The 18,581-nt window shown below is 36.3% G+C and overlaps 1 protein-coding gene across 4 annotated transcripts in view; it reads left to right on the top strand.

The window, feature by feature from the left end:
- Nucleotides 1-18,581, top strand: part of PDE7A (phosphodiesterase 7A) — a 115,287-nt gene that overhangs the window by 49,448 nt on the left and 47,258 nt on the right. For 3 of the 4 annotated variants that reach the window (XR_006737149.1, XR_006737150.1, XM_045560583.1), the window contains exons 2-3: nt 9,319-9,379; nt 12,648-12,731. Coding sequence is in view for 2 of the 4 variants with exons in the window: in XM_045560583.1 (XP_045416539.1) it covers nt 9,319-9,379; nt 12,648-12,731 (145 nt within the window). In the remaining 2 variants the exon portion in view is untranslated. Of the gene's footprint in view, nt 1-2,215; nt 2,392-9,318; nt 9,380-12,647; nt 12,732-18,581 lie in introns of those variants that run through there. The other variant, XM_045560585.1, reaches the window with a different exon arrangement.

The following is an 18,581-nucleotide window of genomic DNA, read 5'->3' on the forward strand; positions in this document are numbered from 1 at the left end:
GAGAGGTGGTGATTTGCCCAGGGTCACTCAGCTCCTGGGAGTATAGCTGGGAAAAAAACCTAGCCTCTCATCTCCAAGCCCAGAAGGGTTTTGAAATGGTAGAAAGAATCTCAACAGAAATTCATTTAAATGAGAAAACTTTTAGGGCTGCATTTCTTACTGTCTCTTTTTTATTCTGTGTCTCAATTCTGATTCTGTAAGTACTGTACCAAAAATAGCAAACGTGACTCTTTTTGAGCAGTTGATTGGGAGGAGAAGTGTGAAAACGAGAAGAGAAGCATCCCTGGGCTAAACATCATGGCAGTGGGCTGACTTGGAGTGTGCAGCCTGGACTGGAGTGACAGAGAATGACCTTGAAGCCCAGGTTAGCCTCCAGTCTAGGCTACATGGCCTCTTACAAATGACTGCCAGCATTTTGATTGAGTATTGGGCTAAGATATACTCTGCTGCTCTGTCCCATTCCTGGGCATCCTTGAGTTTGGTTGCTGGAACCTTACTAATCAAAAACCTGGACATTCTCATGTCAAAGCTAGTCTCATGACAAAAGTAAAAAATGTTATCTGGATTTTTGCAAGGATTAGCACTATACCTTGTTAATTCTGAAGCAAGAAGTGAAGTTTATGGCCATGTGTTATGGATGAATTCAATTTAGGAAAATTTTGATATAGACCTATAAATTTAATTTATGCTTAATTCTGACAGTTCTACGGCTAACTTTTAAATAAACTCTTTGTAGTGAGGATTGGATAATGAAAATAATATTAGTAATTGAATGTTTTGGGCTCTTTTCAAATAATTTAGAACCATCATTTGTATACATTGATATGCAGATGACTTTGACAGCTGGCTTACCCACTGAGTGAGTGTGTCTCTTCAGGCAGCCCAGGCTGTGCCCACCTCCCTCCTAGCCCTCTGCCATGGTGGCCTAACTGCCCATCCAGCCTCTACCCCACTTGAAGAGGTCTTTTTGCTGAAGTTCTTTGGCAGGGTGGGATTAAGAGAGGACATCTTCAGGGAGCCTCTGGGGTGGCCCTGCAGGGTCTGGCCTCTGTTCCCCACTGCTGCAGCCTCAAGTGGCTCCACCTTCCCACACTCTGAGCCAACCTGGTCTTTCTGTCTTGTACTTGCCTTACTTGGTTTTGTCTCACCCTTCAGCCCGGGCACCTGCCCTTCTCTCTGCACAAATCTATCTTCTTCATGTTCTTTCCCCATCACGTTTTGGCTCAGGGGCATTTCAGGGACTCTGGAAGAAGTCCCTCACCTTTTAACTAGACCAGACTCAAGTTTTGTTGGCAGTTCCCATCTCTGATTCATTGCACTTGTTATTACTGCAATTTTGTGTTTATTTGCATAATTGGATTAATGCAGACTCTAAACTGCAAGCGCCACAGGGCCAGGGACTTGTCTGCTTTTACTCAATGATTATATCCCTGCTATTGAGCATAGGGCCTGGTACATAATAGCAGCTTAATAAATATTGGCTGAATACTTGAATGAAAGTTTCACAAAAGGCTTTTTCTCAGCAATATTACCTGCAGCCTGCTAGCTTCTATGAGAGGTCATGAAAAGGATGAATAGAGGCTCATCTTGTTATAGGAGAGCTCACTCACAGCCCTGGAGAACAAAATGTGTATCAAAAATATCATATCGGCCAGATTGCAATTAGTGCTTGAAAACAATGTACTTTTAATTATTTGAAAATGCATTAGACTGGCCTTTGTCAATAAAGCCAAAATGAGTGAATTATAATGTTAAGTAGCACAAACAATATGATAATGACAACCTCTAACATTCATAAAGTAATCCTAGCTCCAAAGGAAATAAAAAGTTGAACAAATTCAGTGTTAAAAGTGGAAAAGATAGAGTAAAATACATTAATATTTTTAAGTGCCGGGATATTATGCCTGTGAAACTGCTCATTGTGAAAAGAATGAGTAAATTTTTAGTATTGCCCAACATTTTTTGAAAGTTGTTTCAAAGGCAATCTCTCTTAGCATTAAGATTGTAGAAGTGTTTGAGGCTAGCCCGAGTCTTCTTTTGTCTCTATTTTGTGAGACTAAGGTCAGCCCTCACTGAGGTTTTTTTTTTCCTCTTCTATCATTACTCAGGCAGTTCTACCCCAACCCTGGGCTTGTGGCATTAAGCATGCGCCGGGTAAGGAGGCTGGCTGGGTAGTGCATTCTCAGAGGAGTCAGGTGATCGTTGTTGGAAGGCAGTTACTGTCCCCTCTGTTTTGCCTCGGGACAGCTGGTTATTTATCAGACTCCTAAGAAGTCTTCCTTGCCTGCTGATAGAGCAGAGAGATTATGCAGCGGGCTTTTGGTTGATCCAATGGGAATTGCATTGATCTGGTGTCTGGCCTTGGTTCTTATCAAGTGGATCACCTCTAAGGTAGGCTATATTTATTTTTAGGATTGTGACAATAATCCTTGGTTTACATATTTGATAGGAACGAAATAGCTGGACAAGTTTTCCTCTCTTTTTGCCTCGGTTTTCATTTCTGTGATTAAAAGAACTATGAATTTTTTTTCTGTCAAACTGAAAAGCTTAAAATTACTACTTGTGATTTTTATATTCTTATCTGACGTTATTCCTCCGTAAGGGCTTTTTATGGCATCATTCCTTAGTATCGTTCCCTTGAAGCTTTTATAGTTAAAGAAGTTTAACTTTTAACATTATAAAATTAAACAGTTTAGACTTTTGGTGTACATATTTTAAAGATTCTCTTTTGGAGAAAAAGAATTTAATAACGTGTGTATATTTAAATTATAATTATTGAGGATTTCTAAACAATTATATACTTCTTAAAAACTAAAAACTACCTTTTTTGCTTCTATGCTTCTATCATGTTCTTTCTTAAGGTTTTGCTGCTGTTAAAATATCTGCCTTAGCTATAATATCTTGATGTAAATGTGAGATCATATATATATATGTTGTTTTTGAAGTTGAATTCTAAACGTCAGGCTTGAGAAATTCTTAATAGAATGCTAACTACCCATTTGCCGTCTGGACAAGGATCTAACACTAAAGTAAGAATATAAGATTATACTATTTGAAATTATTTTTTCTGTACGTCTATTAAAATGATTGTATCTTCAATCTACCATGCAGACTTTTGCTTTCTGTATGAAGAAACTGAAGGGTATTAACTTAAAATTTATAAGGCCATCACTATTTACTAGGCAACACAAAGGTTCTATAAAGTTAATTTTCATCTTCAAGCAAGATTTTAACTCCTGCTATGTAGTCTTTCACATTTAAGCATAATGTTTGAAGTGTAATTGACTCTTTCTTGAAGCGGTCCTCTTTTCTTACTGAGTATGATTGAAGAAATCTCTTAAAAGCAATGTACTCAAATAAAAAAAAAAACCCTTGTGTTTTAAAAGTTAAGGATTAATTTTGTTACACTGACAGCTATTTGCTTGTTTTTAAATGATTGGCTTGCTAAGTTATTGAATGAAGGTCAAGTTAATATTAATAATGCATTAGTTGTGTTGTGGATGTTTTCAGAGACGTTACTTTTTTAATGACCACCAAAAACTTAAGTTTTTAAACAAAAAGAATGCTGATATTTTATGTTAAAACAATTTTAAAGAGGGAAGAAGAATAGGAAGGATACTGTTTGGTGGATCGATGCAATATGTGAATATTTTAGACACTCAAACACAAGCATGTTTATCTAGCATATGTAAGATGAATGTGCTTTGAAAAAGCTCATTTTGCTATGTCAGAGAAAACTGGTTTCAGAACTTTGGCTGAGCTTCATCTTTTGCCATGTTACAGTGTTTCGGTAATACTGTCAAAAATGTTATTTAGTGTTATTGTGTTTAAGCCCTTTAACTGTCAGTTTACTAATCTGCAAAATGGGACTAATAAAGCCTACATTTTTCTGGCACGAAGTAGGAGCACAGCAAGTGTTAGTTAATGTATTATTACTTTTACCATGTAAGGGAAATACACTTGCTTTTGCTCAATAAATCGTTTAGTGGAAAACTTGAATAAACTAAAAACAATGGCACTTAAAATATCTTCACTGGTTTTTAAAACATGTCTATCTTTAAAAGTTATGTATTAACTAATATTGGGAACAACTTTTACACGTTTTGTCATTAACCTCCAAGTAAAATCTTTTGTGGAAGAATGATTCACACTGATTCAAGGTGAGTGCCTTCTCACCAGGGCACGCAGGACTGCTGTTAGTGTGGCAGGGGATCCTTTGGAACCTTACAGTTTAACTTGTTTGTGCTACGGCTGTCAGTTTCTGATTAGCTCAGCCTCGCCCATGTTTTGACCTATACTCGTTTGCTTTACAAGCTGTTCCCAGGATGGCTAAATTAGAAAAGTCACGAGTAGAAGCTTCTCAGTTATTTCCATTCACTGGTGAGGTGAGGTGGGAATGTGGGTGATAGCTCAGAGTTTTTTATGACTGACAGTGTGGCACAAGATTTGATGAAATCTGTTTTACTAGTTTTATTAAAAATAAAGTTCTAGTCTGTGGTTTTTAAAATGGTAATCTTTAAAGAAAGATATGTGTTCAGCAGTCTTGGTGTTTAAAGTACATATAATTATTTTTTTTAAACATGATTCTAAGATGGCAGTCAAATTTTTATTATTTGAATTCATAATTTATAGTGTGTTTTTCCAAAATGAGTTATTTTAAATTTTTAAGTTTTGATAAACTAGATTGTTTAGTGACAGAACTTAATAATATTCATTTTAATCTGAATTCTTAAGGAGGTAGATGAATAAACAATCACTCACGATGTATTTGTTGATGGGTTCCAATATATTGAAGTCCATTCACTAAAAAAGTTTTCGTTTCATTTGGATTTATTTTATAAAAGGTATGTCTTGTAGTTCAGTCTTGCATTTAAGCTAATATTTGTGGACTGGCCTTACTTAAATTAGTACTTTATAATGAATAGAATAACTTGAATGTTTTGCACATCCCTAATTAATATGTTAATACAGATTTAAAATTAAATTTCTACCTCTTTTGCTTAATAAATTAATAGTAATATAGAACCTACCATTTTAATATCTAAATTCATGCTTCTATAAATGAGTCTAAAGTAATTACCTTAAAATAGAGTATGCCGTAGTGTGATCCAGATTGCGTTCATTACCCAGTTTTCGACTTAATACTATTTTATTAATGGAGAGCTGATGTTAGTCAGCCTTTTGCTGTCCTTAATATTTGACAGGTTAAATGAGATTTTACCTTTCTAATTAGTGCCTCTTTTAGTAAAAAAAAAAAAAAATAATGATGATGATAGTGCCAATCAATCACCCTCTTAAAGAGGACCGTTAGAGATAACAGCTTAAAATGTGTTTTAACAAGCTATTTATCCAAGTTGTTATTGGACACTAACAGATTGATAGGTATTGACCATGACAAACTATTGCATAATGATAGCTGTAGTTCATTAACGTGCTTGAGCTGATAGAAATATCTATTGCTACAGGCTACCAGGTTTACCCTAGAATGGTAGCATTAAGTGAAGGCCTGTAATTTAATAAGGTAAATATCTTGGGGAGGGGGTTGGCACAGCAGAGGTGAGTGGTGCCTTTTAATACCAAGCGACTGTTTGCTCCAGAATAAATAGTTTACCACGAAAAACGAAAAACGCTGCAGGAAGCTTCCTTAGCACATTCTTTTGATGGAAGGTACTTCAAGCAAGATGCCATATGATTTGGTCCCTTGGGTTTTGAGGTCATGCTTTTCTTTATAGATTTCTTTGTCGTAGATTCATACTTTACTTTTTAATTTCAATTTTATTTTGTGACTGTATGATAACTCTACACACTGCAAAATTAAAAAGGTACAAAGATACACGTTGAAGAGCCCCCCTTTACCTCTGTGTCCATCAGCCTCCTTGAAGACAACCAATGTTGATAGAATTTTATTTTTGTTGGAAGTTTTTGTTCCTCTTACATTTCATGAACTGTTTTTTTTTAAGGATACATGAAATTGTATAAGGTTTTAATTGATATTTTTCTCTTAAATGGTAAGCATTAAGGATATAATTAATGTTTTGGCGAGTTTTTCATACTAAATCCTAGTGAGGGCTTTAAATAAAGTAAATTTTCTTTATAATAGTAGTAAAAAATTTGTTTTTCCTTGATTTGTAGGTATATGTTGAGGGCTCGTAAATTTCATGCCAGAGTTTTGTGGGAGAAGAAGAAGATCATTAATCTGATATGTAAAACTGGGATCCCATGCTTTAATGTGTATTTCTTTTGTTAATGAAGCTAGCATTTTTACTTATGTTTATTGGGATATTTCTCATGCAAATAGTGTGTTTATTTTCTACCTGTTTTTCTGCTGTATTGTTCATTTTTCAGATTGATTTGTAAGATACTTTAAAATAATTTTTTTTTAGATATCGTAGAGAAAGATTAGCTCTTTGTCATATCTGTTGAACTCATCTCTCTTGGCTTGAGGTTTGCCTTTTGCCTTTATTTATGATATATTTTACCATCGTAATTTAACTTTTGGCCAGGTGTGGTGGCTCATGCCTATAATCCCAGCATGGAGGCAGGACGATTGCTTGAGGACAAAAATTTGAGATCAGCCTGGGCAACATATTGAGACCCTGCTTCTAAAATAAAAAATTAGCTGGGTGTGGTGACACACACACTTGTGGTCCCAGCTGCTTGAGTGGCTGAGGCAGGAGGATCACTGGAGCCCAGGAGTTTGAGGCTCACTGAACCCAATGAGCTATGATTGTGCCACTGCACTCCAGCGAGTAAGACCTTGTCTTTTTTAAAAAAATTGACTTTTAATTGGATTATTTGACTTTTTTTCCTATTGAGTTTTTGGAGTTCCTTATATGTTCCAGTTGTTAAGCCCTTGTCAAGGGAGTAGTTTGCATATATTTTCTCCCATTTCGTGAGTTGTCTCTTGACTTGTTGATTGTTGCCTTTGCTGTGCAGAAGCTTTTTAGCTTGATGTGTTCGCATTTGTCCAATTTTGCTTTGGTTGCCTGAGCTTCAAGGGTATCACTCAAGAAGTCCTTGCCCAGACCAATGTCCCAAAGCTTTTCTCCAATGTTTTCTTTTAGTAGTTTCATAGTTTCAGGTCTTAGATTTAAGTCTTTAATCCATTTTCATTTGATTTTTGTCTGTGGCAAGAGATAAGGGTCTAATTTCATTCATCTGCATACGGATATCCAGTTTTCCTAGCCCCATTTATTGAAGAGACTGTCCTTTCCTCATGTTATGTTCTTCACACCTTTGGCACCTTTGTTGAAGATAAGTTCACTATGGATGTGTGGATTTATTTCTGGGTTCTCTGTCTGTTCCATTGGTTTATATGTCTGTTTTTATGGCACTACCATGCTGTTTTGTAGCATAATTTGAAGTCAGGTAATGTGATTCCTCCAGTATTGTTCTTTTTGCTCAGGATGGTTCCATATAAATTGTAGGTTTATTTTTTTCTACTTCTGTGAAGAATGTCATTGGTATTTTGATGGGGATTGTGTTGAATCTGTAGATTGCTTTGGGTAGTATGGACATTTTAACAATATTGTTTCTTCCAATCCATGAACATGGAATATCTTTCCATTTTTTTGTGTGTCCTCTTCACCTTTCATCAGTGTTTTCTAGTTTTCATTATAGAGATCTTTCACTTCTTTGGTTAACTTTATTCTTAGGTATTTTATTTTATTTGTAGCTATCGTAAATGGAACTAATTTCTTCATTTCTTTCTCAAATTGTTTTGGAGTAGGAAGAGAATAATAAAGCTTTATGTTTTTCCATATAGCAACCACTTAATCTAACATTTTTAATTAAGTAGTCAATATTTCCCCCACAGATTTTAAGTCCTATATTTATTATACATAAAATTACTATATATTCTTGAATTTGCTTCTAGATTCCCTATTGATTATTTTCTCTATTTCTTTGCAGTGCAACACTATTTTCTTAACATCTTATTGTGCTAATTCCATTTATTACTACTTTTTAAGAATTTTTTTGCCTATTAATTCAACTAATTTTATAGATCACTTTTTTTTTTTTCTGAGACAGAGTCTCACTCTGTTGCCTGGGCTAGAGTGCCAAGGTGTTAGCCTAGCTCATAGCAACCTCAAACTCCTGGGTTCAAGCAATCCTCCCACCTCAGTGTCCCAGAGTGCTAGGATTACAGGCGTGAGCCACCACACCCGGCACTTGCGATGTGCTAGGCACTGTTCTAAATGTTGAAATTTATTCTAAATCTGGGGCTACAGCAGTGAACAAAGTCCCTGTCTCCACAGAGCTTAGATTCTGATAGGAGGTTTGATTAATTTTATCTTCCAGATTTTTAAATCTATCTTCATTTATATCAATTCTATTAGTCATTAATTTATTCATCAATTTCTTTACAGATTATTATTAATTAATTTATTTGTAGTAAGAGCATTCAGTCATTTATTTACCAAATATTTATTTAGAATTTACTAAATATTAGGTCCTATTTTAGGGACTGAGGGTACAGTGGTGACAAAAACAAGGTGCCTGCCCTTGTGGAGCTTTTGTTTTAGTAACAAACAAGGTAACATCAGCTAAGTACTACACAGAGGACTGAGATAGGGAGCTGCGGAAGAGGGAGGCTTTCAGGTGCCATTTGTGGTCAGGGAATGCCTGTCTGAGGAGCTGACATCTGGTCTAGGACCTGAGAGATAAGAAGGGAACAGTGACGAATGATCCAGGATGAGGAACAGCAAGTGGGAAGGCCGTGCATCTGGTGCGGTTGAGGAAAAGCAAAGAGGCCGGCACGGCAGCATCGTAGTGGAGAGGGGAGGTGGTAGACCAGAGGACAGAGAGGTAGGCAAGTCACAGAGGACATTGGAAATTGGAGCTTGAAGCTTGAAATTTATTCCAGGTGTGGTAGGGAGCCATTGGAGGATTTTGAACAGGAGCTGACATTCTCACTCTTGGTTTTATGTGAAGAGTGGATTGGGGGCCAAGAGCTGCCACAGGAGAACCAGTGGATTGTCCTTTCCTTGCCCTTTCCCCTTGGCAATTGCTGTTAATCCCTTATGAGTCAATTCAAGGGTCACCCCAAAAACCTTTCTGACTGACTTAGGTTAAATTTCTACCTACTGCATGCTCCTCATTTTGTATTCACTTTTATGGTAGTTCTTAACCATCTTGTATTATAATTGTTTCCCCCAACCCCTGCTAGAGATTTCAAGAGCAGGTACCATATCTAATTTCATTTTGTATATCCAACTTCTCTTGCACAATACTTCACAAATTAATAAAGTTTGTTGAATTTTATTTTATATCACATTTATTTGTCATGTATTAAAATGTGTGTATTTTTTTTTCTAGAGGCGTGGAGCTATTTCCTATGACAGTTCTGATCAGACTGCGTTGTACATTCGTATGCTGGGTAAGCATTATTTATTTTGTATGAATATCAATATCATATATTGTTACTTGAGGTTGAGGTGTCTTTCATTAGGTAGCTTTTCATGACTGTTTGTAGCAGATATAATCGATCACATTGACGTTGAATATGGTGAGAATAAAGAGAGGCATTTTAGAGTTACAGGTCATTGAGTAATCTCTGGCTTAATAACTGGGACTCTGTCATTAGTACACAATTTCAAGTTGCATTTTGAACCTTCTTCATAGAAAATTCGATGTGTAGAGTTGCTAAATACTGAAGAGATGAATGCCAAATGGACAAAGATGAGGTCATGAAATGCTGGATCCGATAGACCCGTCACTGGGTGTATTTTGTTTTTAGTTGGCTGGCGAGGAACACTATTTGTCTTCCTCTAGTTTTGGTGCTTAAATTTTTGATGTATTACTCAATTGCACAAGGTAAAATGAATTTAGATGGATGTGTATGTTTATATGTATTATTTTCTTTCTATCCTTTTCTGTGTCAGATTTATCTCTTCATCACACACTCCTTAATCCCTTGTGCTTTAATTCATACTATTAAAAAATGCACTGTTAAGATTCCAGTAGGCAACTTTACTCATCTTTTCTTAAAGAAGTCTCCCAGGACTCCTCTCTGTGCTTGGAATTCCTCCTCCAACTTTATGAAATTGAGCCATCCTTATTCTTTACCTACTTAGGTTTTCCTTTGTCTCCTTCACTAGTTCCTTTTCATACTCTTAAACCTAAATGTTTCCCAAGGTTCTGGTTTTGCTCTTATTCCTTTTTTCCTCTTTAATTTACCTTTTGTATCTTACCTGCCTCAATTCTATTCTATTCTATTCCACATTTTCCCCCACAAACGTTTAGCCTTTTCCTCTTTGTGGTCTTCATCTGTCTCTATAAACATGTTCAGGGTTCTACTGTCCTGAAAACAGAACTTCAGATTCATATTTTTTTTAACTTTGTAGAACATCTCCACGTGGGTGTATTATGGATACCTCAAACTGAGCATGGCTAAAACAAAAGATTTGTGTTCCCCATGTCTGTTCGTTTTGTAGTCTTTTGCCATCTCAGTAAATGTAACTCCATTCTTCTAGGTGTTAGATCAGAAGACTCGGTGTCCTTTTTTCTTTTTCTTTTTCTTTTTTTTTTTTGAGACAGGGTCTCTCTCTGTCACCCAGGCTAGAGTACAGTGGTGTCATCATAGCTTATTGCAACCTCAAACTCCTGGGTTCAAATGATCCTCCCGCCTCAGCCTTCTGAGTAGCTAGGATTACAGGCACGAGACCCCACACCCGACTGATTTTTCCATTTTTTGTAGAGATGGGGTCTCATTATGTTGCTCAGGCTGGTCTTGAACTCCTGGCCTCAAGTGATCCTCCCATCTCGGCCACCTAAAGCTTAGAATTACAAGCCACTGTGCTTGGCCAATTTTTGACTCCTATTTCATACACACTCCATGTTGAATTTATCAGCAATGGTTGATACCTTCAAAATACATGCAGAATCATGCTACCCCAGTGCTTACCACCGCTATCTAAGCCATAGTTACTGCCTCATCTATCCCACTTGCTCTGTACCTGGTGACCCTGCGTCTTCTTGCGTGCCTCGACTCGATCCTAGCCCACACAGCCAGAGTGAACCTGACTAAGTCATCTCACTCCTCTGTTCGGAAACCTCCGATGGCCCAAAGGTCCAACGTGATCTGGCCCCACTGCCTCTCTGCCTCCACCCGGCCAGTTCCCCTCACTGGCCTCGTTCCTGCCACACTGGCCTCTTTGCTTGTCCTTGACCAGGCCGAGCATACCGCCGTCTCAGGGTGTCTGCACTTGCTCTTCCTCATGCCCGGAATCCTCTCCCTCCTGATAGCCACAAGGCACGCTGCCTCACTTGCTTCAGGCCCCTGCCCAGATGTCTCCTTTCCAGTGAGGCCGTCCAGGGCCACACCAGTGAGTCACCCTCCTGCTCCCCCTCCCTATTCTTCACCTCGCTTTAGTTTTCTCCACGTAACTTGTCATCTTCCATGGAATGAAATTATGTGTTTACTTTATTATATGTGTCATGCCACAAAAAGATAAGCTTCATGAGGACCAGGACTTTATGCATTGTGCTCACTGCTACATTTCAGTGCTCAGTAAACATTTGTTGCCGTGTGAAGGAATCACCATGTGAAAGAGGTGATTAATCATTGTGGGATGGCATGATGGCAGATGAAATGAGCCTTGAAGGAAATGATAGTTTTACTTAGAGGAACAGAGTAAGGAGGAGAGCCTTCTAGGCAAGCAGAAGTGTAAGAGCACAGGGACAGGGGCCGGAGACTTCAAGGATATGAACTTGGAGGCTGTGAAAGTGTAGCGGGAAAAGTCCTGTCTTTGGAACCTGTGGAGCTAGGTTTGAACCCTGGCTCACCCTTTGCACTAGCTTCATGGGATGGGGCCTGCTATTTAACTTCTCCAAGTCCAATTTTTGCATCTGTAAAATGGGGGTTAAGATTCCTATCTCTCAAGGTTATTTATTAAATAAAATAATGCCCGTAAAGCACAAAGAGAGTGCCTGGTACATGGTTGCTATGGTTATGTTGCTGTATAGAGAAATAAATCTAAAAGTCGTGGGTACGTGTAGGAACAACACAGCTTATAAAGATGAAAGTTTAACACCCAGTTAAGGCCTTGTGTATCCACCCACTGTCCATGAGAAGAGAAGATTAATCAAATGGACTTAAAGCAAAGTCCTTAACATTTTAATTTTTTACACATTTATGAAATTGTAAATTGCTTGAGAATAGGTAATGTATTTTATATTTTTCAAATCCCTTTTAGCCCCATAGTATAGTACTAAGCACAGAATAGAAACTTAATAAATATTTTCTTCTTGCTGTGGCTTTAGAAAATTTTATATGGAAGATTTTCTATTCTCTGTAAAACAGATTTTGTTTTCCAGTGGCCTTTTTTTCTTTAAACTCCTTGTGAATAATAAAATGTTAGGTTGGATTATCATATACTTGCATCACCTTTCAGAAGGCTAACTTTAAACTATAGATTATAATTATTATTATTGTAGGGGTAGATGGGAAAAAAATTCTCATCAATCTTACAACTCACTATTGAAATTTTGTGAACTTCTTCAGATAAATTCTCTCTTAACTACATGCTCCATATATATTGTTAGTGGGCCATTGCTTACGAATATGATACCACGTGGACCTTTTGTGCACATGGAAGCTTCTTGACGATCTTCTAAACTTACGTTTTACTCTTGATTCTGTCCAGGAGATGTTCGCGTGAGGAGCCGAGCAGGATTTGAATCAGAAAGAAGAGGTTCCCATCCATACATCGATTTTCGTATTTTCCACTGTAAGTGTTGGCAGACAGAATGTTTCCTTCAGACTTTCACTACACTTCAGTTCTTCATAAAATTACATAGTTTTCCAAGGGAAAAAGAATATAAGAAAAGACTTTATTATGTTTGGAATGTTTTAAAAATACTAGGTCATGTTAAATGACATTGTTTCTGGATAGTGTTAATAAATATTTAGAGGCAGAAGAGGAAAGTATGAAAACATAAAAGTTAATATAGCTTTTCTTCTCCTTTCTAATTTAAATGTGCAAGTACTTTGGTACAATTTTATTCTTCTTTAAAAATATATATATTTTTAAAAATTGTTTTATTCCAAATGGTTTATCTTCATTACTTCAGATAAAATGTTTGTGCAAATGATATTTTATAAAGGCATTTCAATAGTTTAACAAGATGTTATCCTTTACATTTATTTGAAAATAGACATCACCTTTAAAGATGTTCGGTAGAATGCCTATTTTAAAAACAAGCATTCTAGGTGGGCCTGGCCTATAATGGGAAAAATGAGAATGTTTAAACCCTTTAAATGTGAAATAAATTAAATCTGTTTTGGGAGCAGTTCCACTTTCAGTAATGTTAGATAACTAAACAAATGAGAAAAATTAGATAAAATACATGTATTTGAATACATCAGAATACTATTAGTTTTAAGGCAGAGAGATGAGCCTCGCATTTCAGTCCATTTTTCCCCTTAGTGGCATGTGCTGATTCTGGAAAAGGTGGATGAGAAGCTTAAGCTTTTCATGTACACTTAAGGCTAGAGCAACAAAAACAGGTGTTTAGAACCCACCAAGGTTGTGGGGTTGGTACTGGTAAACCCTCTTGGCTTAGGTTGGAAGCCCAAAGTGCTACACCTTATGAATAAATCCCAGCTTTGAAATATCTTGGTGATTAAGTGGTTAAGTGGTTAAGTGGTTAAGGTGATCTGTGACTGTTGTGCCTCTAGCCACCTGCAGGAGAGAGATGTTTCTCCTCCCTCAAGGTTGCCAGCTACAAACACAGCCCTGGGAAATGGCTCAAGTAAAAACTGGGCAGGGCTTTGCATTCTTGGCACACTCTGTAAGATGTGCAGGGATACTGAGGGCCTCTGTGGAAGATTCCCTCTCCCAGTATTAACAAATGACCCCAACACTTACTGACATAAGACAACCACCTTTTCTAATGCTCATGATTCTGACAGTCAGGAATTCAGTCAAGATATGTCAGGTTTGGCTGTCTGTGCTTTACAATGTCTTGGTCTTCAGTTGAGATGGTTGAAACAGCTAGAAGTGGCTGGGATGGCTCTATTGGCTCTGTAAATCCGGGACTTTGGTTCTCATGTCGTCTCCTGGGGCTGGAACCCCCAAGATGGCTTCTGGTCTGGTACCAGCCCTGGGAAAGCTGACATTTGTTAGGGGGGCCAGCATTTCTCTCTCTCCATAAGTGGCAATCTCAAGGAAGTCTTAGGGTAGTCGAACTTCTTACATGGCAGCTGCCTTCTCCCAGAGTAAGCATTTCAAGACAGAGGGAGTGTGGGAAACTCCTAGTCTCTGAAGGTCTGGGCCCAGACCCTGGCACGATATCACATTTTCATATTCTGTTGGGGAGAGGACACAGACCCCAATTGTCACAGGGAGTAAGGTCAAAATATTCAGTCTTCCATCTTTAATCTGGTACAAAATTGTTGAAAAAGTAATTAGGGTCGCAGTAGGAGAGAAGAGGCAGAATGTAGCAGAAGCAGTTTTTGAAGAGATAATGGCAGAGAAATCTCTAGAAGTTCATAAAAGACATTGAGGCACAGATTCAGGAAGCATTAAAAATCTCAAGCAGAGTAACATTAAAAGAAAATCATACCTAGGTGTACCATAGTATAACTGTGAAAACCAAAATCAGAGAGAAAATATTAAAAGTCATGAGAGAGAGAAAGAGAGAGAGAGAAAAGTATTAAATAGGAAGGAGCAATATGAGATTGCCAGAAAGAGAAAAGTATTAAATAGGAAGGAGCAATATGAGATTGCCAGAAAGAGTCTTTTTCATTGTCAACAGAAACCAAGAAGTTAAAAGACAAAAGAAGGATAGCTCTGATGTGCTAGAAAAAAATAAATAATTGCCACACTAAAATTTCATCCACACACTCTTGTAGAGAATAGGGGGAAAAGGACATACTTTATATTAATAATTTCTTTTATAAGGCCAGTATAAGCTTTATATTACAACCTGACAAGGACATGACAAGAACAGAAAATTCTGGCCAAATCACTTATGAATATAGATGTAACAGCCTAAATAACATATTATCAAATTAAATTTATAATATATAGGAAGAATAATATATTTTGACCCGATTTGCGTTTTTCTAGGAATGTTAGTTTGGTTAATGTCATTTAACATTGAAAAATTAATCAATGTAATTCACTATATTAATAGAATAAATGAGAAAAGTTATGCATAGACCAATATGCTTAATGCTGAAATGACAATGCTAAATGCCAACATGACCAAATGCTAAAAAGCATTTGATGAAACTCAACATTGGGTCTTCACCAAAGTTCTGAGCAAGATTGGAATAGAGAAAAACTTAACTAATCTGATATAGGGTATTTATAAAACCTACAGCAAACATCATATTTTTTAATGGTGAAATATTAAAACTTTCTTTATGAGATGAGAAATTGAGAATATCTTTTATCACCTTTTCTATTCAATATTATTTTGGAGGGCCTGACCAGTACACTAATGGAAGAAAAAGAAATGAAAAGTATAGAGTTAGAAAAGAGAAGTAAAATTGTCATTATTTATGGATAACATGGTTATATACTTAGCAAATTATTAGGATTAATAAGTGAATTTATGAAGTATGTATTTTCAGCTTCTGGCTGGAGGCTTTGCTTCCCAGTCTTTCAGAATTGCCACCCTGTGTGCTGCCACCCTTTATGAGAAATGAAGCTCTCCTTTCTAAATTTAAAAAAAAAAAAGTGAATTTAGCAAGTTTGCTGGATACAAAGTCATTCTGTAGTTATGCTTCTAGAAAGCAGCATTGACAAAATTGAGATAATATACAATTTGAATTTGCATCAAAATGGCAAGTATGTAGGAATAAATCTAATGATGTATATGACTCTACATGGAAAACTCTAAGACTTTACAGAGAGAAACTAAAGAGGACCTAAATAATTGTAAGTGTATATACTGTTAATGGACTGGAGGATTCAGTATTTAAAGATGTTTGTTTTTTCTGATTGATCTACATAGGTTTAGTGAAATCACAATGAAAATTCCAGCAGGGATTTTTTTTTTGGATGGGCTCAACAAGCTGATTTGAAAACTTCTATAAAAAATGAAAAAATAAGAATAGACAAGGGAATCAGGAAAAAGAGCCAGGTTATAGAATTTACTTCTCCTAGGTATCAAAATTTGTTAGAAAGTATAATAATTAAGTCAGGGTGATAGTGGACTGACAAATTGGCATATTATAGAATCTAGAAATAGACTCACATGTATATGGATATTTGATTTGTGACTAATGTGGTAATGCAGTGGGTAGAAGACAAATGGTGCTAAATCATGTGGCTCTCCATATAGGAAAAATAAATACATTTTGACCCCTGTTCACACCATACATGAAAAAAAACAAATTTTGGTGGATTAACTTTGCCAAATTATGGTGATAAATCAGATAAGACGAGGAATGAGAGTTGATTTAGCAGCGTGGAGGTGGTAGTAGGGGAAGCCTGAGATGAGAGTGAATTTAAGAGAGACCAGGAAGACAGGAATTAGATATAGCAAGTAGGATCTCTGAAACTAGAAAGTAGCAGCAGAGCTAGAAAACAAGAAGACCTGGCCACATGAAAATTTTTAAAATTCTGAAATACTTCTTGGTTCAAAGAGGCAGACTTATAAAAAGGTAATAATACTTAAACACTATATACAAAAACCTAAGAAATTCAGCTAAAACAGTGCTTACAGAAAATTTCATAGCCTTAAAAATACTTAAAGTCATAAATGAAAAAGAATGAAATAAGTCAACTAAGTAGTCCAACTCAAGAAGTTAGAAAAAGAATAACAAAATACACCTAAGAAAAGGCGAAGAAAGCAATAGTAAAGATAAAAACCAGAAATTAATGAATTAGAAAACTAAAATAAAAATATAACTAAATAATCTAAGAGCTGGTTGTTTACAAAAAAATAAATAAATTGCTAGCTAATTTAATCAAAGGATTAAGTGGAGCTAAGATGCACACTCAAAATAAAACACAAGAGGGGAAAAGCCCCAGCGATACAGAGAAAATTAAAGAATCAAAATAGACTACTTGACTCTAAAAATATATTTTAACGTTTATATGATCCAGAAAATTTTCTTGAAAATTATAATTTATCACAACCACATGCAGAAAATAGAGATAAAATCAACTAGTAATACTCAAAGTGTGGCGTGGGGTCCTCAAAACCCTGCTGGAGGTCTGTGAGGTTAAAACTATTTTCATAATAATACTAAGATGTTATTTGCCTTTTTCACTCTTATTCTCTCTCAAGGGTACAGTGGGGTTTTCCAGGCCTGCATGACGTGTGATACCTCAACACATTCAGTGTATTAGCACATATGAGAAATAGCTGCAATGAAAGAGATTTGTAAAATTGTAAAATAGTGCCATTTTTCTCATCGAATTTTTCATTGTTTTGGAAAATATATTAATAGTTATTTTTAATAAAAATGTGTTATTTATGTCAACATGTTATGGGTTTATAGTAATAAATATTTTATATTTTTAATTAACTTCAAATTTAAATAATAGACATTCAAATTTTAAATAAATACATTTTCTGTTTTTTAAAATTAAATAAATATTTAAATAATAAAATTAAAATTTTAATTTCTATTGTGGCAAATATTAATAGCTATAACTCACATAAATTTAAAGTTCTTTGAGGTAGTCGATGATTTTTTATTTATTTATTTATTTTGTTGCCAGAGACAACAAGAAGGAATGTAGTCAATGATTTTTTTTTTTTTTTTTGAGACAGAGTCTCGCTTTGTTGCCCGGGCTAGAGTGAGTGCCGTGGCGTCAGCCTAGCTCACAGCAACCTCAAACTCCTGGGCTTAAGTGATCCTCCTGCCTCAGGCTCCCAAGTAGCTGGGACTACAGGCATGCGCCACCATGCCTGGCTAATTTTTTTTTTCTATATATATTTTTAGTTGTCCCCGGCTAATTTTTTTTTCTATATATATTTTTAGTTGTCCATATAATTTATTTCTATTTTTAGTAGAGACGGGGTCTCGCTCAGGCTGGTCTCGAACTCCTGATCTCGAGCGATCCACCCGCCTCGGCCTCCCGGAGGGCTAGGATTACAGGCATGAGCCACGGAGCCCGGCCGTCAATGATTTTTAAGCATGGAAAGAAGAGTCTGTCCTGAGAACCTACGTGTTAGAGAAGGTTGCCTGGGAGTGACCTCTCTAAAAGCCTGAGGGCCAGAGCTTTAAAAGGCTAATTCTTTAAAACCTCTAAAAGACTGATGATTAATTTCAAAGCTTTTTAAATTCTTTCAGATTACAAAAAAAGGAACCATTCAAAGTAATTTCATAAAGCAAATATAACTTCTTAGAAGTATAATATTTTCACTATAAATGTCAGCTAAAAAAAAATCTTTAAAAAATATTAGCATATGAAGAGCTCTGCAGGGGGTGAAAAAATATTAGCAAAAAGATTTCCAACAGCATGAAAGAATAATACTCCAGCCATGGAGAATTTGTTTCAGAGAAGAGAACAAGGATGATCCAAAATGTAGGTTTTCTGTAACAATACAGTGGAAACTGGTAACATTTGTTCCTTCCAGAAGGGAAACTGGGTGGCTTGAGGACATGGGAGGGG

The sequence above is a fragment of the Lemur catta genome, chromosome 9, assembly GCF_020740605.2.
Source record: "Lemur catta isolate mLemCat1 chromosome 9, mLemCat1.pri, whole genome shotgun sequence".
Lineage (NCBI taxonomy): Eukaryota > Metazoa > Chordata > Mammalia > Primates > Lemuridae > Lemur > Lemur catta.